Source organism: Penicillium bovifimosum, assembly GCF_028826915.1.
Source record: "Penicillium bovifimosum strain IBT 22155 chromosome Unknown utg000007l_segment0_segment0, whole genome shotgun sequence".
NCBI lineage: Eukaryota > Fungi > Ascomycota > Eurotiomycetes > Eurotiales > Aspergillaceae > Penicillium > Penicillium bovifimosum.
The window spans coordinates 550,005-577,143 of NW_026622716.1; the positions used below are offsets into that span (position 1 = coordinate 550,005).

General features: G+C 49.4%; 9 protein-coding genes across 9 annotated transcripts; 5 read left to right on the forward strand and 4 right to left on the reverse strand.

Moving 5' to 3' along the window:
• Positions 1 to 76: 76 nt before the first annotated feature.
• On the reverse strand, positions 77 to 2,959 carry N7515_009136 (Het-C domain-containing protein; the record flags this gene model as incomplete). The annotated part of the gene is made up of 4 exons (XM_056669880.1): positions 77 to 320; positions 376 to 2,341; positions 2,401 to 2,573; positions 2,628 to 2,959. 4 exons carry the CDS (start codon positions 2,957 to 2,959, stop codon positions 77 to 79), a joined length of 2,715 nt encoding a protein of 904 aa, XP_056517679.1.
• A 1,119-nt stretch (positions 2,960 to 4,078) lies between these two features.
• N7515_009137 (uncharacterized protein) lies at positions 4,079 to 5,374 on the forward strand (the record flags this gene model as incomplete). The annotated part of the gene is made up of 1 exon (XM_056669881.1): positions 4,079 to 5,374. One exon carries the CDS (start codon positions 4,079 to 4,081, stop codon positions 5,372 to 5,374), a length of 1,296 nt encoding a protein of 431 aa, XP_056517680.1.
• A 622-nt stretch (positions 5,375 to 5,996) lies between these two features.
• On the forward strand, positions 5,997 to 7,820 carry N7515_009138 (Clr5 domain-containing protein; the record flags this gene model as incomplete). Its single annotated transcript, XM_056669882.1, has 2 exons — positions 5,997 to 6,112; positions 6,167 to 7,820. 2 exons carry the CDS (start codon positions 5,997 to 5,999, stop codon positions 7,818 to 7,820), a joined length of 1,770 nt encoding a protein of 589 aa, XP_056517681.1.
• A 594-nt stretch (positions 7,821 to 8,414) lies between these two features.
• N7515_009139 (WD repeat protein) lies at positions 8,415 to 11,228 on the reverse strand (the record flags this gene model as incomplete). The annotated part of the gene is made up of 3 exons (XM_056669883.1): positions 8,415 to 10,093; positions 10,166 to 10,875; positions 10,933 to 11,228. The coding sequence occupies 3 exons, from the start codon at positions 11,226 to 11,228 to the stop codon at positions 8,415 to 8,417; spliced, it is 2,685 nt and encodes an 894-aa protein (XP_056517682.1).
• Positions 11,229 to 11,548: 320 nt separating this feature from the next.
• On the forward strand, positions 11,549 to 11,950 carry N7515_009140 (DNA-directed RNA polymerase core subunit RPB10; the record flags this gene model as incomplete). Its single annotated transcript, XM_056669884.1, has 4 exons — positions 11,549 to 11,584; positions 11,642 to 11,700; positions 11,757 to 11,843; positions 11,908 to 11,950. 4 exons carry the CDS (start codon positions 11,549 to 11,551, stop codon positions 11,948 to 11,950), a joined length of 225 nt encoding a protein of 74 aa, XP_056517683.1.
• Positions 11,951 to 13,230: 1,280 nt separating this feature from the next.
• Positions 13,231 to 15,595, forward strand: N7515_009141 (uncharacterized protein; the record flags this gene model as incomplete). The annotated part of the gene is made up of 7 exons (XM_056669885.1): positions 13,231 to 13,310; positions 13,367 to 13,562; positions 13,651 to 13,752; positions 13,813 to 13,914; positions 13,972 to 14,116; positions 14,183 to 14,194; positions 14,307 to 15,595. The coding sequence occupies 7 exons, from the start codon at positions 13,231 to 13,233 to the stop codon at positions 15,593 to 15,595; spliced, it is 1,926 nt and encodes a 641-aa protein (XP_056517684.1).
• A 1,974-nt stretch (positions 15,596 to 17,569) lies between these two features.
• Positions 17,570 to 17,968, forward strand: N7515_009142 (uncharacterized protein; the record flags this gene model as incomplete). Its single annotated transcript, XM_056669886.1, has 1 exon — positions 17,570 to 17,968. One exon carries the CDS (start codon positions 17,570 to 17,572, stop codon positions 17,966 to 17,968), a length of 399 nt encoding a protein of 132 aa, XP_056517685.1.
• Positions 17,969 to 21,479: 3,511 nt separating this feature from the next.
• Positions 21,480 to 22,254, reverse strand: N7515_009143 (uncharacterized protein; the record flags this gene model as incomplete). Its single annotated transcript, XM_056669887.1, has 2 exons — positions 21,480 to 21,965; positions 22,162 to 22,254. 2 exons carry the CDS (start codon positions 22,252 to 22,254, stop codon positions 21,480 to 21,482), a joined length of 579 nt encoding a protein of 192 aa, XP_056517686.1.
• Positions 22,255 to 23,158: 904 nt separating this feature from the next.
• N7515_009144 (uncharacterized protein) lies at positions 23,159 to 24,190 on the reverse strand (the record flags this gene model as incomplete). The annotated part of the gene is made up of 1 exon (XM_056669888.1): positions 23,159 to 24,190. The coding sequence occupies one exon, from the start codon at positions 24,188 to 24,190 to the stop codon at positions 23,159 to 23,161; it is 1,032 nt and encodes a 343-aa protein (XP_056517687.1).
• Between the last annotated feature and the right edge of the window lie 2,949 nt (positions 24,191 to 27,139).

A 27,139-nucleotide genomic window follows, 5' to 3' on the forward strand; every position in this document is an offset into this window, starting at 1 on the left:
ATCGTCGTAGTCCTCTCGTACGACAGGACCCATCCATAGTCCCGCGCTTCACCCAGGGCAATAATGTTGGGGCTACCTAATCCGAATCTGAACCAGACCGTCTGTGGTGATGGTGACGGTGGCGTCGATGATGAGAACGCTCCTCATCATCGCTGCCGCCGCTGCGAGAGCCTGAGCCGTACCCGGACTGTCGCTCGCCCTCGTATCGCCGCTCGGCGCTGTATCCATCGCCGCCCTCGAACCGCTGACCATATCCTTCCTCGCGGGGCCTCATGTCATTGTAGCTAGGCTGAGGTCTACCATAGCCAGACGAGAAATCCCTGTACATTGTGATTAATAAAGAGAAACCGGCCAATATCAGATAATTTCACTTACTCCCCAAGGGGCTGGCTTCCACCTCCCTGGTATGTCTCTGTGCGTTGGTATTGGGAGTAGCCACCTTCATAGGTCTCCGTTCTCTCCTCCCGACGGTAACCCTGACTTTCCGACTGGTATTGATGATGCTCCTCGCGTCGGTAGCTCTCCACTGGAGGTGTGTAGCTGGAGTAGTCATCACGGCGCACAGGCGGCTGGCTATAGACAGTCTCACTTTGATATTCATATCCGCCGGGACGAGGACGGTACTCCTCGTGATGAACTTGGGGCTCACCGTAGCCACCATAGCTTGGCTGGCTTGGCTGTTCATACCCACTTTGGCGAACCGGCTCGCTGTGGCCGCCGTAGCTGGGCTGTTGATATCCACTTGAGTGAACCGGCTCACTGTAGCCCCCATAGCTTGAATTGCTTGGCTGTCCATATGCGCTTGAACCATGTGCCTGCGTTTGATTGTATGAGTCCCCTCCATATTGCTGGTAGCTCTCACGGTGAGGTTGACTCTGGTAGCTATTTCCGCTGTCATAGCTTTGCGGCTCTGGGCTTTCCCGGCTAGGCTTTGAGCTGTCCTGGTTGAGAAGCATAGAGCCCATGCCTCCAACCAGTCCACCGATTATACCACCCAGCGCGCCTCCTCCCACAGCCTCAGAAGCAATGTTCTCAAGACCAGAGTCAACGGATCCATAGCCTCCACCAGAGGTGTTGTGGGGCTTGGGAAGAGCGAGCGGCTTGCCACATCCGTGTCCACAATCCTGCACACCGTCTTTGTGGTTCCGGCCTTCCAGGACACCGTCGCGGCTCAGCTGATCGCGAAGAATATCACGCTCCTCATCAGACTTTTCGCCCCACCACTCCTCGACAGTGGAGAACATGATGTGTTGCATGTCGGCAGCTCCATCGCGTCCAGACCCTCGCAATGCGGGGTGATGGAAAACACCGGAAATAATTCTGTCAAGAGTCCGGTCAACATCGGCATCCTCATCATCCCAGCATTGCATGAGCTGAGGAACTGTCCATTTGATAACAGCCGAGGCAATGCGACCAGCAGGCTCATTCAGAATGTTCGAGAAGTGGTCCTTGGAAAGCATTGAGTGAGTCGGATTGGAGCAGTCATCATCGTTGAATACAATGTGCTGCTGGTCTCTGCTGCTTTGAATAACCTCGGAAGAACCGGTTTCGAGCTCAGACTTGACCTGCTTGATAATGGGCAGAACATAAGGCGCCAAAATAGAGAAGACGAAAACGGTGATTTGATCCTGGATCTGCTCAATCAAGTCGGGCAGGACTGGGATCTTCTCAATGGCCTCGCTGATCCTTTTCAAGAGCTGATCATGCCACTCAAGGACTGGGTAGATCTCCTTTTGCACGTTGTCTAGGTACATAGTCCACTCTTCAGGTTCCCGAGGATTGGCAGTCTGGCCGTCGTGTCTAGCATCATCTGCCTTGTGCTTGAAGTCATCCATCTGACCAGTCTGATCGGTGTCGTCACCAAGCAGGCCCTCGGGGATCTTGCTTAGCAAATTTTGCAGGAAACTCTGAGAGGAATCTGATTCCTGGGATTCGGCAACGACAGTCTCCAAAGACTGGAGTTCAGACTGCATTGTCTTGTCGGACAACTCTCCCAGCACGGAATGGAAGAAATCCACGCCGCCAAAAGTGCCGGTCACGATTGGGTAGACTTCATGCTCGACGCCATCAACCTGCAGTCTAGTATTGCGTCCGACATGAGGAAAGACCTCTCTCTCCCCCATCTCGATAAGGCTGAGCTCGGTGTAGTTAGAGTGAGCAGCGTAGTCTTCCAAACAGTGCAAGCCAGTTCCCAACAGGCGTAGAGCTTCGTACAAGTCGTCTTTGTTTCGGGATTGGCCATAGCGCCGACCCATCTTGATCGAGCGGCCCAGTACGCGACGAACCAATGCAGCCGAGGTGTCAATATTGATGTCCTCAGTGGCAATGTAGTGTTTCAAGCCTAGATAAAGGGTATCGGGATTAGTACTATATCCATCACTATACGATCAGATTTCATACCAGTGCGGGGGTCCACTGAAAGCTCTCGCTCTTCATCGAGGGGGCCACGCAGTCGACGATCGTAGTTCCGCGCATCCTCACCCTCGGCGTATCCCAGGGGGTTATCGATATGCTCTGTTGGTTGATAACATCCAAGCCGTTCTGTCGTCACCTCGAACTCTCCGGTTCCATATCTTCAAGTTCGCAGTTAGATATGACCAAGGCAATTTCCTGTTCACACAACTTACCCAAAGCTCATAAAGCCCAAAACCCAGATCAGAATGCGAATAGCTTCAGCACTAACATACTTCACGGTACCCACATCGACTGCCTGGCTGTAATCACGCAACCAGTTGCCGAAGTAGACCCGCTTCACATCCAGCTTGCCAAATTTCTTACCACCAGCCACTCTTGCAAGACAGAGGGTAAGAAGAGCATCCTCGATATCTCCATGGCGCCAGTTTTGACCTTCAAGGCGGGAAAGAGATGCGATATTACCGGCACCAAATGCATAGGCCTGACCGGAGAAGGCTACCAGGATGAACAGGGACAACCCCAGGTTCTGCAAAGACAGACCCATGGTTGGGAAGAAATGGAAACCAAGGGACGATTCAAAATGTGTACTCCGTAGGTTTGGGGTTTGTTTTTTCCTTACTTTATTGTTTTTTTCAAACAAGTACAAGTGCAAAAGAGTTGAAAAGAATAGAAAGCGGAGAATTGAAAAAATACCCTAAGACCAACCCCACCAAATGTACAACACATATGTCACTTTGGTGGGGGATGATCATTTGATGTTTTGCTTTATGCAGATTAGTTCCGAGGCTTTTGATTTTCCTTGGCATCTCCAGGGCTGCATTAAGTGTTCGATTTTAAACGTCTCTCTCATCTTTTATGAATTCTTACACAGTACTAGTACATCATAACTAGTTACATGGACGACTTTGTTAATTGTTATTCAAGTGGGATATATTCCTCTCCTAATTCTAGGTGTTCAGGGGAAATCATCTAAGTTAGGTCTCCACTAGGGGGAAGTGCAATGGTTTAAGGGGGATATGGAGTACAAACGTGCGTACGGAGTAGTGGAATATTACGACTAGTTAGATAGTCGATTAGATCGGAATAAAACCAGGCTAGAAGGATCATAGAAACTCGGGAGATAGCCTAATAGGAGGAAAAGTAAGGGGAAAAGGAGAAAAGTTCCGAAAGGAAATCAACTTCAAAAGGCCGCATGCGGTCTCGATCCCGTCTATCTCCGGCTTCACCGCCGCCTCCTTTTCCTCTGCTCTAATACTATTACTTTCTACTTCTCCCTGACTTCTCTCTCATCTCTTCTCCTCTCTTATCACGCGTTCTAAGCTTGTCGCCTCCACTTGCGCATGTCAGATCCTTTGCGATCTCAATCTCGCGCATAAGCGCTTATCTTAGTCTCGCGTTCTTCCCCGCTGATACACCCCCTCCCATCACGCTGATTACTCTTTACTCGTGATTACTGTGATTGTTTCTGATCACTGCGTTTCCTCAATTCTATCCTCATTCATCCTCGGCAACTTCGTTGGAACTCGATTCCCCAGCATACATACTCTGCTGTCTTGCAGATCCTCTGGTTTTCGTTTCTCCACTCTCGAACCGGTGTTGACAATCATGCATCGCGTGGTCCATTTCTAAAGCCTGACTTAGCCTGAGGAGTGTGGTCCCAATCATGGCTCGCGTTGACGATCTAACTTCCCGGGAGTCGGTCTTCCCGAACATGAGAAATACACTCGCAGGAGAATCCGGATCACTCCTACGCCCTAGAAAGCCGAGACCAGGTATCGAAACTGGGCGCACTGCATCCTATCAGATCTATTCACGGGATCACGCCTTCCAAGATCAGTTTCCCATTCCTGATGTTTCCGAGAATGCGCAGTCTCCTTCCGGTATCAGGAAGCGCAACTCGATGTCCTCCAGCATGTTCGTGCATGATACCACATCGGCCGATCAACCATGGAACTTGGAATCACAGCAGTTGATGGACTCGGAGAACAATGCATCGTCTGAAGGTCTCGACCACCGGTCTCTCAAAAGCAAATCAATCAAACCTAAGGTTCATATCAAACCGATTCTGCGAAAGCTTTCCCGGGATGATGCGCCGTCAACGTCAATCGATTTGTCCCGATCGTCCACTGAACAGGATGGATTGGGTATTTACATGAACTTCGAGCGGGATCGCCAACGCAGCGGGTCCCTGACAGGTGGGACCTTCAAAAGAACACCCTCTGGTCTTCACAATCGTTCTACTAGCGGGACGTCCCATGGATCAGGCTCGAGTGTGAGTAAGCCCGGGTCACAGTATGTGCATCCCATGCGCCAGACTCCCCGAGCGTACACTCCGCCTCTGGGTCAGTCCTATCAGGAGTCGAGCCACGATAGCGAAGAACTTGATGAAAGCCCTGAATCAGAACCTACCTCTATCCGCGAAACACGCGCTGCATCGGGCTCGGCCCTACCCCGGCTTTCTTTGCAGATTCAGGATGATTCATTCACTCGTCTATCTGGGGTTTCTCAGACCAATGTAACCAGTCGGCCGTCCTTCGGATACTCGCGGGAGACCGATGGTACTGCATCCCCAATGTCCCGAACGTCTCTCGATTTCGTTTTTCGGACCCGGACCCGGACAAGCACGGATCCGATCTCTCGTGCAGCCACGGTCCAAGCTGCCCGTCAGGCGTTCGAGGAAAAGGAAGCCGCCAAGATCCGTCGACTCGAAAAACAGCAGATCAAAGCGGAAGAAAGGGGCTCTCGACGACGCTTGAAGCGAAACATGCCACAAGAAGACCACGAGTCTCCCTTGCAGTCAAGAGAGGAGATCTCCGAGAAACCCCGATCCACCGCACATGGGAACGAAAAACCGTCGGTCTCTTGGAAATCTCAGTCCAAAAGCACATGGGTTCTGTTCATGACGTGGCTTCGGACTCGAGTCTTCAAACTACGACGAAAGATTCGGAAACTTCATTGATTCTGATTTCGTCAATATATTTCTTTTGTTATTTCCTTTGTTAGCCTTTCTTTTACTCATTCCAGTTCCCACCCAGTGAGCGAGCGATTCGATTGTTTCCCTGATCTTTGATCTGCGGGTTTTTTTCTTGCAACTTTATGGGACATCGCTCAGCATGAGCTAGATACACGGCGTCTGGATTGCTTTTTGCAACGCAAGCGTTCAATTTCTCTAGGAAATCGCAGGTCGATGAATCTGCAGAGGGAGAAATGGGTATTCCATATTTCCAGGGGCATTTTATGCAAAGGACATGGAAGACGGGGGCATGGTTTCTCCCACCCCGACGATAGTCAGACCGATCTATGAAATTAAATCTTAAAATTTCAATTTCTCTTGTGTAGGCCAGTGATATAAATGCGATGTGTAAATATAGCCATTCCTATCCATTGCCTCCATACATGTGTCATAGTCACGTGCCTATAGCTGCACTTTAGCCTTTCGCCCGCCCGAGTGCCCTCCACCCCCCCGAAAGGACTACGGCGCACAGCAGCGACAAGAACCGCCTGATAAGCTCCACATCTTCAAGCTCATATCAATTTCTCCCAACAGGACGCGCCTCCACGGAGGGAGCGTCTTCTTCGTCATGGTGTATGATTGGTCTGGCAAGCGGGAAATCTGCTTCCAGATGTACATCCAGGAAAAGAAGGCGTTGGAGGAGATCATGGAGTATATGCGAACTGCCTATCAGTTCGCGCCGAGGTAAGTACACATTGTTCCGTTCTGTTGGACGTCAATTAATCTTCGCTCGTCTAGCAAACGCGCGTTTCAAACCCAGTTCAAACGCTGGGGGTTCCCCTCGAAGCAGAACCCGGCACACAAGAATGTTGATCTCGTCGCGCGAGTCAAACAGCTTTGGGAGCGGAACACAAGCCAGCGGGATATGCTTCGCATATTGAATGACGAGGGTTTCGAGATCAAAGAAAGAGAATTAATGCGAGTTCGCGCAAAGAACCGTTGGTTGCTGCGGGTTCCCAACGGGATGAAATCACAGTCGAATATCGAGGCACGAACTGTTCCCCCGGAGGATGAGGGGCTCCTTGCCTTACAGCAAGAGGTCTACAAGGTTTCAAGCCCACTGGATGATCCAAATACGCTCCCTACACAGCCCGATTCCTCCGCTCTTTCGCCAGAGGTCATCGCAAAACGCCAAGAGCGACTAGACCGCCTGAAGTCGGAAAGTGCTGAACGTTGGGCGACGCGCAAACGACGACGACGTACTCGACGATGGGGTGGGCTGCCTGCTGACCCTCCGGGGCCTCCACGCTTTCCGTCGGAGACAACTATTGATGAGAGCAAACAGTATCTCAGTCTAGACACTACTATGTACCGTCAAACTAGGGATCATTTCCAGCGCATCTGTGAAGAAGCGGGCTTCATAAAGAAAACAGCGGCCGGTCCGGAAAGATGGCAAGCTGCCAAAGACAAATTGATCCAAGAATCTCCGCACCTCCAACAGGTGTTCAACGCTGATCCTACTCAACGCGATGCCAAGGCCCTTGCCCTCGACGTCGTGTGTACCGACGTTACCAAGCGAATGCGGACTCTAGAGAGACGCATGACAATGGCGGAGGCGAAGAATGCTCTAGGGATCAATCCGGAGGAAAGCCGACAGATTCGCAACGCGTTCTATGACACCTTGAAGGTGGACCACTTCACAAGCAAGTTAGAGGCCGGCGATGAACACTGGAGGGAACTCAAAGAGCATTGGATCTCAAATACAGAGCTGCTTCAGCAAATCCTGGCACCTGGGCCGGCCGACCCGGAGCATGGCAATAAATTGAAGGCGCTAGAAGTCCTCTGTCGCGATGTCATGAAAAGACTTCGAGACGACCAAACGAAGCGAGACCCGGCACGCAAAAGGTCCTCTGCACGTTCCGAGTCTCGAACTCAAACCCCGACAGCTTCCTCTATGGGCAGCATGCTGAGCAACGAGATTAGCAATGGAATCAGTACCCTTGCCTCTCAGGCGCTGGCCAGTGCACCCATCACGGCTACTGAAATTGGCGATATGCAGATTGACCCTTCGCTGCTCCAGGCTGCCAATGATCCATCTTTCTCAACTAATCCACACCATGAAAGCAATGGCTTCGAATATGTGGATCCCATGCTCAGCTCCGCGCTACTACACACCCCAGTCTGGTTCCAGCTCGGTTCTTCGAGCCAGTCTCAAGAGTCGATCCCAAAACCTTGGCTAGAAAAACTAGCTACACGGACAATGGAAGAGCTCCGACAATTGGTTGGCGCCAGGTATCCCTATTCCATCATCACCCACATCGAGGGCATTGACAGGGATGAGGAAGGGAATGAGCTTCGATTCTCTGTCAATGATGATCACGAACTGGATGCATACTTAACCCATGTCCACGAAAGGAAGGCGTTGCTCATTTTCACTTTGAGGCAGATTTGAGCGTTAATTGGCGAGTGTACCCGTCTGAGGTAAAAACGGCGTATTTATCGGATTTATCGGTATAACTAGTACGATATCCCTATGAAGAATACGACAATCTTCTACTATCTTGCACTGCAAATACATGCTTCGCCTGGTTTCAACTTACCAGGTACCAACCGTATCCTCCGCCCTCTTTGGGTTAGATGTATCGAAGCCAGTGTGATCCGAACGCGTTCTTATGTATCTGCTGATGTACAGCCCACCTCGAACAATAGGTCACTAGACTTCGTCAGCCCTTTTCGCCAGACAAGATAGATCATGGTAACAAGTGGAATACATTCCAACGTTACAGCAGCAGTATATCTATCTGCCTTAGGACTAAGGGCTCACCCGAGTACGAAAGAAGTACGAGTTTTCACGTAAGTTGGAACAATAGTCAAGACCTGAAGTTCTCGGAATGAAGCCTTCACTCCCCATGTATATACTATACACTGTTCCCACTATGCAACATGTTCAATGTCCAAAAGAAAATTAGAGAAATCAGTAAATCCCGGTCAACCGCTACACCAGTGCACCAAAATGAAGAGACCAAAGCGGATGATATCCCGGAGCTCAGTTAGCGCCGAGTGTTTGAACCACATTTCTGAAAAGAACCCCAATAGCCGGCAAGGAGAACGAAGGAGTCTCGCCGAAAACACTCGCAAGTCCCTTGGTTAATGCAGAAGATTCATCCGACTCGTCCGATTGAGCAAGAAGCCTGTCTGGCCCGCGATTGAAGAGAGTTGCTAATCCATTGTCGATCTGGCCGGTCACATCCCGAGACTGGTTGGTCTGACTTTTCTGGGATGCCTTTTCCAGACAGCCAAGTCGCTGCACGGTTGCTGTAGAATCAACGACGATGTAATCACCGGAATAAGCATCGGAGAGCAAAGCAACCGGGGGAGTCTGGAGAGTCTCTTGGAAGACCACCTCGAAGGATGGGACATCGTAGATCTTGATCTGGAACCGAACTTTGCGGCGCTTTCTGTGAGACGAATTCGTGACAATTGCTAAGGACTTAGTTCTGGCATTCACGGCGATTAGCTGTGAGTTCACGGGAGCCGAATCCACCGACTCGGATGACTGGATGGTCTTCACGACATCGTCGACTGTGTTCCAGACAGCTACCGAATGGGTGGAAGCAACAACCAAATGGCTCCCCAGGAAACACGTCGAGCAGGGATTCCCAAGGAAAACTCCAGTACGTCGATAGTGCACAGAGCAGCTCCGTGCATCGATCAATAGAACAAGTCCGTCGTTCGCAGCCGATGTCGACGGCAGACAGACGGCGAGAACTGAGCCGTCATCGGAGAAACCCATGCAAGCCGCATCCAGGGGAGCAGGCTGGGTAGAATCCAGACATCCCTTCAGATCAACAATACCCCGGCACTTCCACGTATTCAAAGGCTGCTCCGGTTGGTCTTTGGCTCTCAACCCACTTCGGTACTTCGCAGTTGGACACCAAAAGCGAAGGAGCGAATCCGAACCAAGAGTCGCAAACTCGTGAGCACCCGGTCGAGACACGAGACCAAGTACAACGGAGTGGTGATTATCCGAAAAGTGAGGACCATCGACACGTGTGACCAATTCCCATGTATCAGACGAAGCATCCCACTTCCAGAACTTCAAGAAGACCTCCGGGCGCAAAGTGGCGGTGGATCTGGCACTGGAAGAGCGATCGAGGGCCTCCACGTCTTGAGGATGTGGGGCCCAGGTATCAACTGTAGCCAGCCATTTTGCATCATGCACTATATCCAAGTGCTTGACATCGGGAGCGACAATTTGAGACCCTTCTGGGCTGACGTTCAGCGTCGTCGCATTGGTCCTCGCGAGAGCCTGGCGAGAGATGCTAGAATTGGCGCGGATGTCATATGTCTGAAGAATAGCCGCATTTGGAGGCTGAGAACCATGCTGGTTCTGGGTAAGCTGATGAGAAGCTGGGACAGCTACAATCAATCGCTCGGGTTGCTGCGGATGCAACTTAGCCACGACAGATCCCTTTGAGGATTCCACAGAGCCACTCATGTCTGGACACAATTGCAATCCCGTGATGGTAGTAAGAGGTTGCAACTCTCTCGTCGACAAGACCATGACCGAGTTATCGGCCAATTTAACCACATAGGAGCTGCCGCTGGAGGAGACAACAATGTTGCAGATAGGGGAGGAAAGATGGGGAAGGAATTGCTTTCGGCCCGTGTCCAACTGCCAGAGAACCATGACCGACTCTTGGCCACCTGAAATGATGTAGTTTCCTGGGATTTGTCAGAGCAACCTCTTTGGAAATATTGAAAATGCGCATAGATGTATACATACCGTCTTTAGACCAACGCACGGTGTTGACAGAGCCCCGATGCCAATGCAGCTTCCGGGGGAAGTCCTCTTGTCGCTGATATCCTTGCCGAAGAGGGTATTTAGAACATTCTGATAGATCAGAATAGAGCCACCGCTCTCGCCCAATGCAAGATCAACCGACCCAGAGCCTTGGACTTGGATGTCGAAGCAAGTAGCATTGACAGGAAGGGTCGCTTCACGCCATGTGTACTGAACAGTCTCGAGATTCTCGAGCTCCGTGCTAGTTGTAGTGCCCATGAAAAGATGCTTTCCATCACTGGCGATAACCACTTGGCCATCACGGGTGACCTTGACGTTGTTGAGCTTCTGATTGGTCTCTAGTGCGATGGTGCCTTGGATTTTCTTGCCTCCCAGTGCGTTGATCGAAATTTGTCTTTTGCCATCCTTTTGCGAAGTGGTAGCGAAGCAAAGAATACGTTTGTTGTCTTTCTTTCCAGACGAAGCCAGGCTTGTTGAGGTGGTTGTGCAAGTAGTTTCCCAGCGTGCGATCCGCTTGCCGGAATTCCAATTCCACTTACCAACAGAACCCGACGACGTAAAGATATAAAGTATTTCAGGGTCCTCAGTGCAGATACTGAACCCAATGATCTGCTGGTCAGTCTCCAGTTGTAGGGTACGTGACAGGCGGGATGTTGAGGTTGCGAATACTTGAACGGCCGTGTCGAGTCCGACCAGTAGATATCTGTGATAGAGAATGGTCAGAATACGTTCACTGCCTATCGACGGAAACCATCCTCACGCTTCATCGTCTGTCAACACTGGGTCGAGATTGTTGTAACGGCCGCCAACAGGGCGCGAGAAAGACCATGGCGCGGGGCTTTTTCGCTTGACCTTGTCATCTTGTGTCTGAATGTCGCCATTAGAAACCTCCGTCACCGCACCGGCCGGATCATTGGTCTGTAGGGGCTGGTTTTCATCTGCCCCAGAGACTCGGCGCCTCTTGGTTCGCTCTTCGTTTGACCTGGCAGGCTTTTCGGAAGCCGCATCGCTGAGCCGAGATCGTTTTTGCTGTCTTGCTGATTGATTGGTCGCCATGTCTGTGAATGAACCTGAATGGAGGTATAGATAGAACCTTGAAGGAAAACTGTGCGATTCAGACGATCATAGCTTTTGGGCCGCTATTGCAGAAACGTGAGTCGGGGATCGTCCTGGCCGAACCGTCTGCTTTTTTTTCCCAAGGGAAAAATAAAGCGGAGATCCTTGGCAGAAAAGCGCAATCGTCCTAATCGGGTTAGATCGGAGTTTTCGATCTTCACGGGAAAAAAAGTCTGGCTCAAGGCGACATCATTGACCTCCAAGCAATCTCCTTTGCTCATTTCTAATTCACTAGGTCATTGTTCACTCAAACTACCATAATGATTATTCCAATTCGGTGTTTCTCCTGTGGCAAGGTCAGTCACTGTTGCAGATTCCTCGATGCATGACCCTTTACTAAACTCGCGCTATAGGTCGTTGGTGATCTTTGGGAGCGTTATCTCCAGCTGTTGGACGATGGCGTACCGGATGGGTATGACGATATTCCACGTATCGCAGCTTTGCAGCACTAATGTACTTGTTTCCCAGTGACGCTATGGACCAGCTTGGCTGCAGGCGGTACTGTTGTCGGCGAATGATCATGACCCACGTTGATCTGATCGAGAAACTTCTTCGGTATGCCTGGGAAACCTCTTGCTGTAGAAACATATATCAGAGTATCACAGCTGATCATGAACAGTTACAATTCCGCCGAGAAAGACCGTTCGAAGGCACAAGCATAAGTCTATCAACTCCTCACACGAGCCCACCTGTCATCGACCTCAGCGGAGATCTTCCTGCCAGAATCTTCGATACGCCAGCCTCTTTTCCTTTTGGCCATGCTAGGCCTACTATGCGCCATCCTAATTTTCTGTGGACCAGAAATCATTGGAAGCCAGTCAATGAAATGGTATCTTTCGAGGAGGCATGCTCTCTCTAATGTTGATGGAGTCCCCGGTCATCGATCGCTCTGCTCATTTGTGTGCTGCATCTCTGGGCATTCTTCGAGGAAATGAAATGGTTTGCGGCGTTCAGGGTAACCCAGGTCCCTCCAAAGAAGAGATGAAGTTCCTCACGGATTGTTCCTTTCGGTTTTTGCATTCAAAGCGGCGTTACAGTCATTGAAAATAAGACATGGCGTCAGAAGGTTGACATTTGCTTTTTCTTCCTTTCATACTCTTTTCTCGTTGAGCTATGGTCATCTCCAATGAAAATTGACATTTATACATATGTTTGCATACAGACCGATGATAGCTGAGCTGTTTGTCATGTGATCCTCACCTTCGCATGGGGAACGTATCCCGACCCTGTCATCGCGCTGATCTCACTTATCAACAGGGTTTCCAGCTAACCCAATATATACCCGGGCCAAATTCCCCGCATGTACGTCTCCGCTAAGCTCAACAGCTCAAGACCCGTTCTAGATCTGCTACATGATGTGGAGCTTTGAAAAGTGCTCTCTTTGGTTCCATCAGCGGGGGAAGGTACCAATCTTTGAAAAGTCCCCTTCGTACTGTGTAGTTAATCGAGGGGTTAAATAGGCGCCGTGATAGAGGATGCATCTCGACATCTACCGCCCAATCACCAGGCAGAGCTATATCCCCACTAATCCGTATTGGGGACGAAAGCGCTTCCATCAATGGAAGCCAATCAGAGGATCCGATTGTCGTTACAATTACTACACATCCAGGTACTATAAAATTGCTTCACAGTACGGAGTACACTTTCTTCTTCCTTCTCAGTCTGCTTCCGATCTGTAATCAGCCCCCAATTTGAATGATACAGGTATTGACAAAACGAGAGAAAAAAAAATGGAAATATACAACACACCTGTTCAGGTATTAACCCTCTTTCTTAACCTTGGACAGGATAAACCACTTGTACAAATGTACAATAATCACGTGTAGTATGCGCTAGGTAAGCGATAAGAAACGGGCTCAATCAATCTAATCCAAGTTGGCTTCCCATCTTCTCTCAGATGTTCCCTTGAGCTTCCCTTTTTACCCTCCATATACACTCGGCCATGGCCGTTGCGACACCGTTATCTGTCCTACCATACGATGCCACAAGTCCGGCATACTTCTCCTCACAAAAGGTTCCAATGTAAGATATAGATAGTATCATGGATCTATAACAATGTCAACTGATGCGCATGAAAGGTCTCTTGACGGATCGGTCGCTGGCAATGAGAGTTCCCACTTCTCCGCACCCGAGCGCGCGGTAGACTTATATGGGGCCGAGGCCCCTGGCGAAAATGAGACGGATTGCGACGATTGTGATGATTACAAGAAACCAACTGGAGATACTTCTCCAAAATCTACACGTGAATCTGGGATCTCTCGACCAGAGCTCGAAGTAAGTCCAATCTGTAGCTCCGTCTCAATCTTTTTTCTTTCTTTTCCAACTAGAGCGAGCTCACACACGCTCACACACTATATCACAGATTCAGACTGGATACACAAATCATATGGGCCCCAGCACGAGATCAGACGAAGATGAACCTCCACAGTCGGTCATCCATGCTCCGCCTGGATTTGGTGACTTCGTAGGTGTCTTGATATAGGCAGCAGTTGGCATGTTGGTTAACGACTACCAATTTATCCAGGCCCCAATGCAACCCACTTTTGAGACCGAGGAGTCGCAGTCGCCATCGACCAGCTCAGATGAACAAGCTGATTCAATAACTATATCTACAAAAACGAGAAAAGTGATTAGTCAATTCCTTCTCAGTGAAACGTTGTGCTAATGGGTATGAACTATACAGTTTGGAAACAGCCCAATATCGCCCCCGCCGCTGACAACGTCCCTCGGTCTGGCTAACGATTGTACCGAGCGAGCGACACCTCGCGCACAAAAGAGACATGAGTTTGAGGAGTTGGAAAGGCGCACTCGTTCGTGTAGCTTAGAAGGTAAAGTGGTCAAACTGTCTGGCCGCGCTTTGCATCCATGATCTCATCTTGCTAACTTTTCTCAAGATATTCCGGAAGGTACAATGATGAGGCACCTCCCCCCCCCCTCGTTCTTCTCGTCTATTTATTTCATAGAGATGAGAAAAGAGAAAAAAAGATATATTTGGGAACACGACTAATGCCATTATAGGACTGACCAGCAAAGAGGCTGAAATCAGTGCTCTGAAGGCTGCCCTCGACGAATGTTGGACATTATGCAACACCCTGGCTAACCTGAGCTATATCCATCGAGAACGCCTCATGAAATCTCACAATGATGACGTACAAGAGGATGCGTGGCGATCTTGTTGGAGACTTTGTCAGAAGCTCTATGATACACGGGATGATGACTATGCATCGCAAATCCATCCAACCCTTGATCTCTGTCGTGATTTCTGCCAGGCGCTATTCGAAGCCCGGATTCGCGACACTGACTTATCTGACTCAGTTTTACGAGTGAGCTTCGAACTGAACAATCATCTCTACAATTCTCACGATAGGAACCTTCCGGATGCTTTTCGCGAGCGAACCTTGGATTTTTATATTACCTTGTGCCATCGTCTCATGAAGCAGCGCACCCGGATCACGGAGACAGATTCTCTATTGAGCGCTTGCTGGACATTAGCCGAGATGCTGTTCAGCATCCGACAAAGCAAGAGGGAAGGAAAGCCATTGGATGAGGAATTGCTGGGGTCTGCCGTTCAAGCGTGTTGGGAGCTTTGCGATATCTTCCGCGAGGGCTGGACCGCTCATAATCTGCGCAACTCGGACCGAGGAACACCACGACCCAGCCAAACCACATTCTCGCAGGCGTTCCATCAAACGTCGCGGCAGTCGGAGTTGGATTTCGGCGATGACCCAATGAGTCAACTGGCCAACCCTGAAACTCCAACCACCATCTTTGATGATACAGCAACCGTGTCGCCCGACGAAGCCCAGATTCCCAATATCCTCGTATTCGGTAATGGGAATGGGCACCATCCTCATACGAAGTGGTCATCCAATGCATCCAGCATTTCGGAGAAATCTCGGTCATCTGGACACACTGCATCTTCGGTGAACACTGTGACCACCGTCTCAGAGGATCCTAACCTCACGCGGCTGAAGGTGCTGATCACCAAGGCGGCCATCATTAGTGGGTACCAAAGGGGTGGAAACCAAAATCTTTCATCTTTTGTCAAGTCGCTTCCCTCGGATGCATTTGGGTCTACGGCGTGGCAGACGTCGTTGTTGAAGAATTATCGAAAGGTCGTGGCATTTGATCCGGCCTTCAGGAGTGTCGGCCTACAAGCCCGTGTGAGTGCCATTGATGTGGCACATGCGTGTCAGGCGATGCTGCAAAGCGGCCAGTACTCCTGGCTCCGCGATCTTTACCGGCTTGTCTTTGGCTTTCATATGGAAGAGGCAATGGGCCGCAAAGGTGTAACTATCCAAGTTTAACGGGGAATGACCATTCGATTGTTTCAACGGTGGGATTGCTCCCTCTTCTCGTCAATAGATGATCCTCACCTGAGGGATGTTGCAAACAGATGGAACGGATTATTAGCATTGACACTTGGTGTGGAGATACAAGGCCACAAAACCAACTTGTGGTTCGTTGTCTAGAGGTGGTTCTCTACGGCTCTCATTCAGGATATTGCATCTCATTTAATAAGTTGGCGTTTGGGCTAGTCATGGTCGGGGTTCATTGGAAATCAATCTATGGAGGAATTCTAATCTTGTGAAGAACTAGTCGAATAGTCCCCTTGGGGGTCCTCCCTAATGTATTAGATCGACGATAGTCCGAGGGAATGATATAAGTAATGAAATGGCGTTCTTGGTTATTGCGTAGGCTCTGATCCCCGGAGTGTGGCTGGGGAACTTCTTTCTCATTCATTGGGGTCTCAAGGCCGAACCGGTAAGGATCTTTCCGTGTGGTCTCGTTGAGATAGTCGAATTGTGCCATTATCGTGATTATGGATCACATCGATCACGAGATATCTCTGAAGAAGGCCTTTGTCCGAGATGTGGAAGTGCTTTGACACCTGATCCTCTAAACTGGTGGTAGTTTCCAGAGAAGGGGATATTGCTACTTGCTAGCAGATCATCCACGTAAATCAGCACGTAGATAGGGATCGGAGCTATTTTCACGGAGATTGAGTGATCTGCCTCTGTTTGCTGAGCCTCATGAGAAAAGGAGGTTATCATGAAGGAGCTTATACCAAAGCTCAAGGGATCTGAAAATGATACCATATGGGCTATTCTCCTCAAGGCTATACAAAGGACGGCCTTATTTCCTTGGGGATTCTCCTCCGACTGGGAGTAAAAATGCTAGGCCCTCTCAATTATACAATTGCGGTGTGAAGATGGGCCATCGCTCTATATCAAGGATCTCTCTAGTGCCAAAGCGGCATGGAAACCACCTGGGACTTGTTATCATCCGAAAGGGATTCACCACTGAATACCTTGTTTTCAAGGTTTTCACCTTAGGGCTTATTCACAGGTATTCCTCCATGGTATGAAAATCTTCCAGGCATTGAAGATTTCCTTTAGTGTTTCCCCAGTTGAGTGCATCGGGTTACTGTACGCCAGCTGTAGTCTGTGCCATCGGTAGCTGTGAGCCTGTGGTGCCCAATCGTCTTGTCGGTAATTCACATGGCATCCGAATAACTGCTTGATGGTCTGATGAACTCGTTCTGTCTGTCCGTTTGTGGATGATACGTGGTAGAGAGTCTAGCTCACCGATTCGATCCGCGAATGACTGCCACATGCGTGGTGTGAACGGTGTATCTCCGTCGGATGTGATCTTGCCTGGTGTCCTGTGTCACGGGGTATACCAATCAGAGGGTGACAGGTCACTGATCTTTTGAAGTGTTGGCCTTTGATGTTTCATGTGTTATATCAATCAAAGGGAACATGTCACTGATCCTTTGAAGTGCTGACGTGAGCTAACATGTAATGATTTGAAATCATGTGTTGATATCTTTGTTGGTTCATGTTCTCTTTATTTGTTCATCACCTTTGGTGTGACTGAGCATCATGGGGTTAGAGGTCATGTATCTATAAATCTACTGATCGAGCCGGCCTGGGAAAGGCAAGAATCAGTCTCTGTCCTACTACTGAGATCTATCAAGTCTTATTCTTCTTCACATCCATTTTCTTCTTACCTAGTTGACAGGTCTTCTGTCCTGTAAGCAGTCACCCCTAACAATTCTGATTCTTGGAGATGGCTTGTCGTGTGGTCTCGAGTTGTCTTTCAAGGTTTGCGATTCTTTCGGCGTCAAGTTGTTCTCAAGGATAGCAACTTCTGATTCTTCTTCTTCAACTACCTAAGAAGAAAGGATGTCTGTGCGACAAACTCGCCAAACCACCCGTCGCCTTGCGACAACTACCCGATCTCCTTCTCAAAGTCCAACGACCACACGTTCTCCGGAAATGTCTTCGAACGCACCGTCTAGTACCCATACCGAAGAACACCATCGGTCTCCTCTCGAATTTGTCCTTGAGCGAGTTGCTATCCTTGAGAAACAACTTGACGCCGAACGAATCGCAAACCTTGAAAGACAACTCGAGACCACACGACAAGCCAACTCCCATTCAACTGCGAGACGCCACCTCCGAGAATCTGAAGAAAGAGATAGCGACATAAAACTGGATGTTGTCTCAGTGAAACTTAACCCAACCTCAAGCCTTCAATTACGCCAACGCTGGCTCTCCGAACTGGAAGAAATTTTTGAAGCGTCTCCCCGCCGATGGCCCATCCCGGATGATGGAAGCTGGGTCAAGGGACGCCTTGGACGCCACTCTATTAAATCCGTTCGCTGCCCGGATTGACACTGAGACGGTGCCGGTGCAGCCCTCAGCTGAAGTATCATTGACGCTTGCTGATTTGTATGAGTTCAAATCTGATCTTGTCTTGCCGTCAGAGGGAGAGAAGCCCCTGGCCAGGTCAATAGATACCTGGAGGCAAGTACTGGGTCGCTACCAGGTTGGCAATCATGATGTATTTGTGAATGCCTGCAGAGTCGAGAATGCTTTCGAGATGGAAGCACCGGCTGATCTGAAGTCTCTTATCAAGGAGGTTCAGATGGAGGATCCCGAGACTGTGAGAGTCCGGGCCTCAATTGTTGCAGACTCTCCCGGCATGGAAGATTGGTCATTGAGCCCAGAGGATATCGTGATGTACAAACAGAGGTTTTACATCCCTGCCGGAGAGAAGTTGAAGCATGAGTTGCTGAAACTACATCACGATGACCCTATCACGGGAGGCCATTTTACTCTGAGTCGTAAGTACTACTGGCGAAACATTCACAAAGACGTTGATAACTATGTGAAAGTGTGTCCAATATGTCAAGGCAGCGCTGCGCCTAGACATCGCCAGTACGGTCAACTCGTTCCTCTGCCTATTCCCTCTCGTCCATGGCAAGAAGTGTCAATGGACTTTATCACCGGCATTCCTGAAACGAAATACAAAGGAAGAACCGTCGACTCGATCCTGGTCATTGTGGATCGATTTTCCAAGACTTCAAAGTTTTTCGCTGTGCATACAACCATGACAGCCCCAGAGCTCGCGGACCTTTTCCATCACAAGATTGAGTTGCAGTTTGGCCCCCCGCAAGGAATTGTCTCAGACCGTGGTACTTTATTCACAAGCAAATTCTGGACTAGGCTGTTTGATCTCGCCAAATCGCTCTACGGTTCTCAACAGCGTTCCACCCACAAACGGATGGACAAACTGAACGCATGAACCAGACCCTCGAGCACTATCTACGCTGTTTTGTTGGCGAGGAACAAGTCGCTTGGCCCAAACTCCTCCGCACTGCCGAGTTTTGCTGCAACAACCAGCAGAATGCTACCACCGGCCTCAGCCCTTTTCAGGCCCTCTACGGTTATGACCCATCTTTTCACATGCGCGACGAGGCCGTCGCCCAGGAAAGGGAGATGCCAGCTGTGAAAGCACGACTTGAGAAACTTGAGGCACTACGAGAACGCCTCGTGCAACACTGGCAGACTGCAAACGAAACAATGGCCAAGTATCACAACGCCAAACGGAAGCCGATGCAGTTCAACCGAAACCAACTTGTTGCTCTCTCTACCCACAATCTACGCATCAAAACCTCTCGCAAGTTGTCTCCAAGATGGACTGGCCCTTTCAAATTACTCAAACCCATTGGCAGTCAGGCTTACCAACTCGCATTACCTGAGAACTACTCCCGTCTTCACAATGTCTTTCATGTTTCCTTGTTGGAACCCTGGCACGAAGACCACCAACGAGACGGCGACAACTCACCGCCATTGTCTGACCTTGAGGATGAAGAAGAGTATGAGGTCGAGGAAGTCAAGGACGAACACAAGTTCGACGGCCAAACACACTTCCTCGTCAAATGGCAAGATTGGCCCTCCGAGTACAACCAATGGGTCCCTGACTACAACATGGAATCCGCGAAAGACATTGTGAAGACGGGAGTACTTCTCAGGTAATGCGAGTTGGTAAGCCTGACTGCCAATGGGTTTGAGTACTTTGAAAGGGCCAATCCATCTTGGAGACAACTTGCGAGAGGTTTTGATGCGTAGATTGCGGGTAGATAGAGCAACAAGTTGGTTTCGGTTGAACTGCATCGGCTTCCGTTTGGCGTTGTGATACTTGGCCATTGTTTCGTTTGCAGTCTGCCAGTGTTGCACGAGGCGTTCTCGTAGTGCCTCAAGTTTCTCAGGTCGTGCTTTCACATGCTGGTTCCCGTATGTCCTCTGGTTGTACTCCTTGCTCAAGGACTTCTCTTGGTAATAGGGTTTTCTGCTGAGGTCCTTCTTCCTTAGGTCGATCCTTTCTGGATAAAGCATCTGTAACGACGTTCCCCTTTCCTTGGCGGTATCGGATCAGAAAATAGAAACGAGAGAGGAACTCGCACCAGCGGCTTTGTCGTGCATTTAACTTTTTCCTTGTCATAAAGTACTGTAGTGACTGATGATCTGTCCAGACACTGAACCGATCATGCCTCTGGAGTCCTTCTAGTTCTGCTCGCCACTCCTCAAGGGCGCGGACGATTGCAAGCATCTCCTTGTCATGTGTATCATATCATTGCTCGGTGGGATCCATTGTCTTAGAGTAGTATGCTACCGGGTGCCAGAGCCCGTCAGGGCCCGTCTGTGATAGCACTGCTCCTAGACACCCATCAGACGCATCGGTCTCTACCTGGGTAGGGACAAGTGGGTCGTAGTGCATAAGCACTGGTGCTGCTAATAGCTTCTGCTTTAGCTCTTGGAAAGCTCGGTCGCATGAGTCATCCCAACAAAAAGGGACTATCTTCTTCGTGAGTCTGTGCAGAGGTTTTGCAATTGCACTGTAACCTTTGATGAATCGGCGGTAAAAGTTGCACATCCCAAGGAATGACTGTACGCCTCTCGCAGTGTTAGGCACATCCCATTTTTCGATAACCTTGATTTTTTCAGGGTCCACCTTGACGCCGTCTGTTCCGATGATAAATCCAAGGAACTTCGTCTCTGTGGTGTGGAATTCACATTTCTGAACGGCCACTTGCAAGCCAGCCACTCTCAGTCTTGCGAGTACTTTCTTCACATGCTCCTGGTGCTCCTTGAGACTACCGTTCGTGTATACCAAGATATCATCGATAAAGGCAGTGCAAAAGTCATCTAGGTAGTCCCCTAATGCATGATTGATGTATCTCTGGAACGTGGCAGGTCCATTTGTCAAGCCAAAAGGCACTACCTTAATACTTATAAGACCCGTATCTGGTCCTAAAAGTAGTAAGGTCTTCTGAGTCTGGGTGCATTCTGAGGCGATGAAAACCCTGCTGGATATCAAGCTTTGTAAAGCGCTTGGCCCTACTCACCCGTTGGAGTAAGTCGTCTATTAGTGGAATCGGGTACCGATCTTTCCTTGTCAATGCGTTCAACTTCCGGTAGTCGACACAGAATCGAAGACCACCTCCTGGTTTCATAGCCATCAAGATAGGGGAGGCATAAGGAGCGGTCGAGGGCACGATAAATCCCTTCGCCAGATTCTTCAAGATGTAATCCTTTGCAAAGCGCAGCTCCTCTTCAGTCATCTTGTAGAGAGGGCAATATCCTAATGGCGTCGGTCCTTCTAGCTCAATCTTATGATCGGGGGCACCTCGCAGTGGAGGTAACGTGTCAGAATCGATCTTCGAGAACACGTCAACGAAATCATGGTATTCGTGGGGAATAATAGCACGGATCTCGGCCTCTTCCAGGGTACGTTCCGGGCTTCGCTTCTCGTCAATCACTCCGTCGATCTGCGCCAGTGAGGTGACAAATATCTCTGTCTGCTTGTTTTGCATATGCCGATGAAAACCAGGCCCTGAGATCACTGCAATATCGACTTGTCTATTTGCAGGTCGTAGAGTTGTTGAGTCAGTCTGCTTCCTGGGCCGAATAACTTCCTCGGCGTCTTGTTGATGAGCTTTCTGCACCTCTGGGCGCCGCTGGAGTATTTGCCGGGGTATAGGTCTTTGAGAGTTAGGATCATCGCTTCGTCCTTAACCGTCCGTGACTCAGGCCAGATCAATCGGTGATTTCGGCAGTCTGGTAGCACGTAATGCTCCTTAAACCACATTTTTCCGAGGATAAGATCGTGTCGACCGAGCTCTGTCACGAGCATAGGTTGTCGCTGCTGCACTCTACCGTCGATCATGAGAGTCTTTTTCACAGCGTGGGTGATGGGATCTCGCAATTCCCCATCGAAGCTGTCACGGCGCGAGCCCGTATATAGTTGATAGAGTGTTCCTGTTGGCACGTGCCCCTTCCAGAGTTTTCTGCCTTTCGGAACTCGATCCTGTTGTAGCTCTTCGAGCTACGTCTTGTTTATAGACCCGTTACGTACAATCATACTGCTATTACTGTTCATATATATTCCTGTCTGAGCCTGCACCCTGACATTACGTAGCTCCTACCAACGCCGGAAGCTCACGTACCGACCCCTGAAAATGTCCGACATACGCCCAAGTCATGTTCCCGACCCCCAGAGTCGCATGATCTATGTGACAAACCGTTTGAAAGGGGCTCCCAAAGGCACGGTCCAGGATCTTCAGGATATCCTGATAGTCGTTCAGTTCGCAGATGCCTTCTTTGATATAAGGCATGACTTGGGCGTATGTCGGACATTTTCAGGGGTCGGTACGTGAGCTTCCGGCGTTGGTAGGAGCTACGTAATGTCAGGGTGCAGGCCCAGGCAGGAATATATATGAACAGTATGTTACGCGTAGCCGACTGGTCACTGTGAGTTAGGATGTCCACGGGTTATACTTGCCTAGTCCCCACTGCGGATTCCAAGAGTATCTCGCAACCGTACCGTTGCTATGCAAAGCCTTACGTCGGGTTCGGGTCCTGTTGAGTATCTTGCAGAACGTGCCAGAAGTGCGCGCCAAGTAAGTCAATCACTAAGTGTTACCACTAGGCGAATCCCCTACTTGTAGGTTGGGTTGTCTTGAGGGTGAACTGTGAAGTGCAAAGTACCAAAGGTAGTAACCAAGTAACAATGTGCAATTGATCGCGAAGAACTAAATACATGATAGTGAAATGAGTGTCCTTATATATCTAGTCCTCCTTGATGGTATGTGTGGTATGGCGGTAGATGGTATAATGGTAGATGACTCTTGGCATGTTCTACCCGTATACCCAGCTACCCTTCTACCACCTTGGTCACGTGCGTGGTGGCCGTTTCCTGAGTTGCGCTAACCGTTACGTTGGATAAGCGGGTATTGTTTGTGACGGTTGCATGTAGGTCGCTTCTGGCTCCCTTGTCTGGAGAGCCTCCTTGGGGCCTTCTGAGGCCTGCCCAAGTATACCGAAACGCACGTGAGGACGCTAGTGCCTGGCGTCCGCGGAATGATTGGTTCATGGTTGCCCCTCAAATAGCTGCGGCCCCCGCACCTCTTTGAGGTTCGTAACACGTGCCTCGCCAGTCACGTTCCTCGCCAGTCACGTTATCTTTCCCGCATGACGTATCCAAGTTGATTGGACTTCCTGTCTTCTGGCAAGTCCACGCTAGTGGGGTTCGTAACAGTGATCCTCCAGTATCTGGATTTGCAACAACGGGGGTAGCTTTTCGTACAGGTCAACCTTGCGGTTATCGACATGGATATTTGCCTCGTTTGCGAGCTCCATAAAATCCGCAAGGAAGCTAGTAAACTGGTCACGAGGCTTCATTGTGAGCCGCTGATAGTTGGCACGTGCTTCTGCCGCATGGTTTGGGTTTGAAAACACGGTCTTCATATGCGCGAGGATATCTCCGTAGTCTTTATACGGGTCGGGCGATTCCTCGTTCAGACGGGGAGCCATGTGACGAAACGCTTGTCCCTCGGCACGGCTCTGCACGTACTGGATACGGGCGTTCGCGTCGGGGAAATGGTCTGCATTCCCTGTGAGCTTCCTCTTGATGCCCGTCATCCAGGATTCGTAACGGATGTCAACTCCGTCGCTAAGCATGGGTGCGTCTGGCAGACGCGTTGTCTTCTTGATCGCCTCCACAATCGGTGCGCGGGTTTGCAGATCACAGACCTTGATGGCCATCTCATGCAGCTTGGTAATAGCGGCATCCTTCTCTTCCGTAGCTGCGGCTGCTCGAGAGACCGCTTTTTCCAGGTCAGCTCGCGCGTTGTTTCTCTCTTCTCTTGCTCGTTGGTAGCGAGCCATCGCCTCGTCTCGCTCACGAATGATTTTCTCTTCCTGATTGCGGGGCTTGTCCTGGAGTTCAGAGTTGAGTCTTTCAAGTTCGTAGAACTTCTGCTCCAGTTCCTTGTAGACCGCGATCAATTTGTCATATCGGTCCTTGAGATCAACCTTCAAGAGCTGTTTGGTAACCGCCGGCGAGTCCAGTTGGAGGTTGATCAATCTGGTTTCCTTGAACATGATCTGGGGTTCAAATCCTCCGCCAGTATCGTCATCATTGTCGGCGAGAGGATCAGGAGTGGTTTTGTGGGAAGGGCCGGAGTAAGGATTCGGGGGTGTCTGGGGTTCGTCATCGGGGTTGCTCACTCGCTGCTGTCTGCTGTGCTTATCAGCCTTAGGAGGAGCCATTCTGGTTCGTCGACACAGTCGGCACTGTGGGTCTTCGGTTCGGGAAATCGTCGGATTCGGGTTCGGAAGTCTTGGCTGTACGGTGCCAAGGAACGTGGGGTGAAGACGAGCTGAGACCAATCACAATGATGGTCTGTACAGCGTTGCTTCAGTGAGTGGTTGGGATGACCTTTAGTTTTAGTTTTATGTTATGAGCCAAATCTTTGATGAAATGAGTGCTGTGATTCAGAAAACTAAAGGTGAAGAGAGAAAGAGAAAGAAAGAAAGCAACTATCTGAGAGGAACCTTTATGCTCCTCAGGTACGTGCCTCAGGCACGAACAAACAATCACCTCCTCTATCACATGACCCTTGTCCTTTGTCCTAGATCTCATAGCACGTGACATAACGGGTCTATAAACAAGACGTAGCTCGAAGAGCTACAACAGGATCGAGTTCCGAAAGGCAGAAAACTCTGGAAGGGGCACGTGCCAACAGGAACACTCTATCAACTATATACGGGCTCGCACCGTGACAGAAGCCTGCCACTTCACACTGCTGGGGTAGGTAGCCTGATCGTGCGTAGCCCCATGCTATCGATCAGTAATCCCACTAAATTGATATTCACAAAAAGGTATCCGTCTGCTCCGGTATCACATAAACAAGAAACTTCAACTGTTCTTCCATTCAGTGCTATCTGAGCTTTCATTGTCAAGCTGCTGTCTGGGGACAGTAAGTTTTTTTAAGCTAATCTTGTGAAGTGAAACCATCTTTGAGGAGACTGTCAAGGGGTAGCTAGAAGCTGATGGCTAGGTAAGAAAGATAAGATGTGGAGTTCAGATGTAAGGAGGGGAGTCCCAAGATATTGGATGGGGTAGTGGACGACCCAATAGCAAAGGACTAGGTCAGGTAGAAGGATGGGTGAACCGATAAGATAAGAGGATGGGTGGTAATACTGGGAGTTTGTAGCTGAAGGTAATAAGGTAGACGATACGAATCAAGATATCTTAGTGTGGGTAGAAACATCAATTGATTCTTGAGGATCTAACAAGAACCCGAAGTGTCTGGGTCTTTTATCCTCAAGCCTCTCTCACTATCTAACGTAGTACACCAGTCAAGCGGAGACGATCCAGATCGGCCCGCCCGGATAGTCCGGGGAGGCGAACCAAACACTAATACAGATAAGGTTCACATGACATAAGTCATGACACGCTTGACAATGGGTGGAAAGCAATGACGGAGTATCGGAGACCTGTCAAGGTCTCCCGCATGCCCCAGCCAAGGCCAGTGGGCCTGGTGACAAAGAGTCAAAATACTCAAAGACAATTTCCCATCACACAGCAAGCACCCGAATTGAGGAACTGGAAGAGACGGACCAGGGAAAAGCCTCTGCCTAGGACAAGTCTCCCTTCTAGGCGGAAAGAAAGTGTCACTTAAGCTTAAGAAGAAACAAGAAGAAGAAACAAGAAGAAGAAACAAGAAGAAGGAGATAAGTACCAGTCAATTCCTCCCATCATGTGATAACCCTCCACAGTCCTAGTTCCATGTGTTCATCGCAGCATGGCTATGTAAATTTAGAAGGTACGTGGCATTCGCCATGGCGCACCCGCACTGGGAGGGTATGGGTTTAGTTGAGACGCACAGAGCTTGAAGAGTAGATTGAAATGGAGCATCTGATTGATCGAGTCAGAATCCTGACATGTCAGGACTCATGCCCACTGAGAGGGGGGATGGGAAGCAAAGTCCGGCAAAATAAATTATTGCCTGAGGTATAAGACATCATCAGCCAGAAACAAAACGCAGGGTTGGGGGATAAGCCAAGAGAGGTAAGTCCGGGGCCATCCCTACCTACATATATGAGAAATGTTTTACCAACGGATTTTACAATCTAAGAAAATAACTCGTAACGTATTCGGTAAGCAAGCCGCACATGTAAGTAAGCCAGCTGCTGAGCGAAAACACAGTAGATGCGATATATTATCTCAACAACCCTCATGTTATTTTATCTCCTTGTTTCACGATAGCCATTGAATAGGAATGAGAAGAAATCTATATCAATTTCAAATATACGGAGGAGTGAAAGACCATATTATACCTTACCCACCATTGGACTGAGGCCAACGCTGGGAGTGGCGGGCGGAGGCGTGTGCGCCCCGTACGATGTACATAAAAAGCTGGATTCGAACCGAGGAGGGAGGGGCGAGGCGGCCAACCGCCCAATCAGCGTAATACCAATAAGCAGAAATTTATTGTACCTTAGCGGAAATCGGGTGGTTTTTATAACCATTAGAAAAACCATTAGTATAAAATAACTGCTTGTTTCATAAGTAATATTATTTTGCGCAGCTCTTGTTCCTCTTCCCTTCTCCAATTCTGTTACCTTAGGTCTTAGCACAGAAAGAAAATATCTCTCATGCTGTTCTTTCCCTCTGACTTGTAACATATTATAGTTCAAACGTAAACATGGCCATCGAGTGGTTAAACAGAAATAATAGGTTTTACTATATATTGGATATGGTAGAAAATACCATAACGTATTTGTAAGATCTAAAAATATCAACATGACCTAAAAATATAAAGACACGTTAACGGACAGACGCCTGCGAACTGACGTGACATGAAGATACAACACAAGTGAACCGTAACGTTCATAGATTGACGCGGACGGACTGAGGATTGCGGTTTGTTGCTTCCGGACAGACGATTGCGGAATCTCACCAAACGCAGCACATGAAGTGCAAAGATAAATAGGAGTCAAATCCCCCAGGGGAATTAGTTTAGTGTGACAGTAGGCAGTTCTGCGAAAAGAGTCCTATTCGACAAGATAACTAGTCCAAGGAAAGGAAGAAGAGTGAAAGAAAAGAAAGAAAACGAAAGAGGCGCGCAACAAAACAAGTCCCTCGTCTCTCCTCCTCCTGTCACATGACCTGAATCGACTCACCGCCTGGACAGGCCTGGCAGAACCCACCTG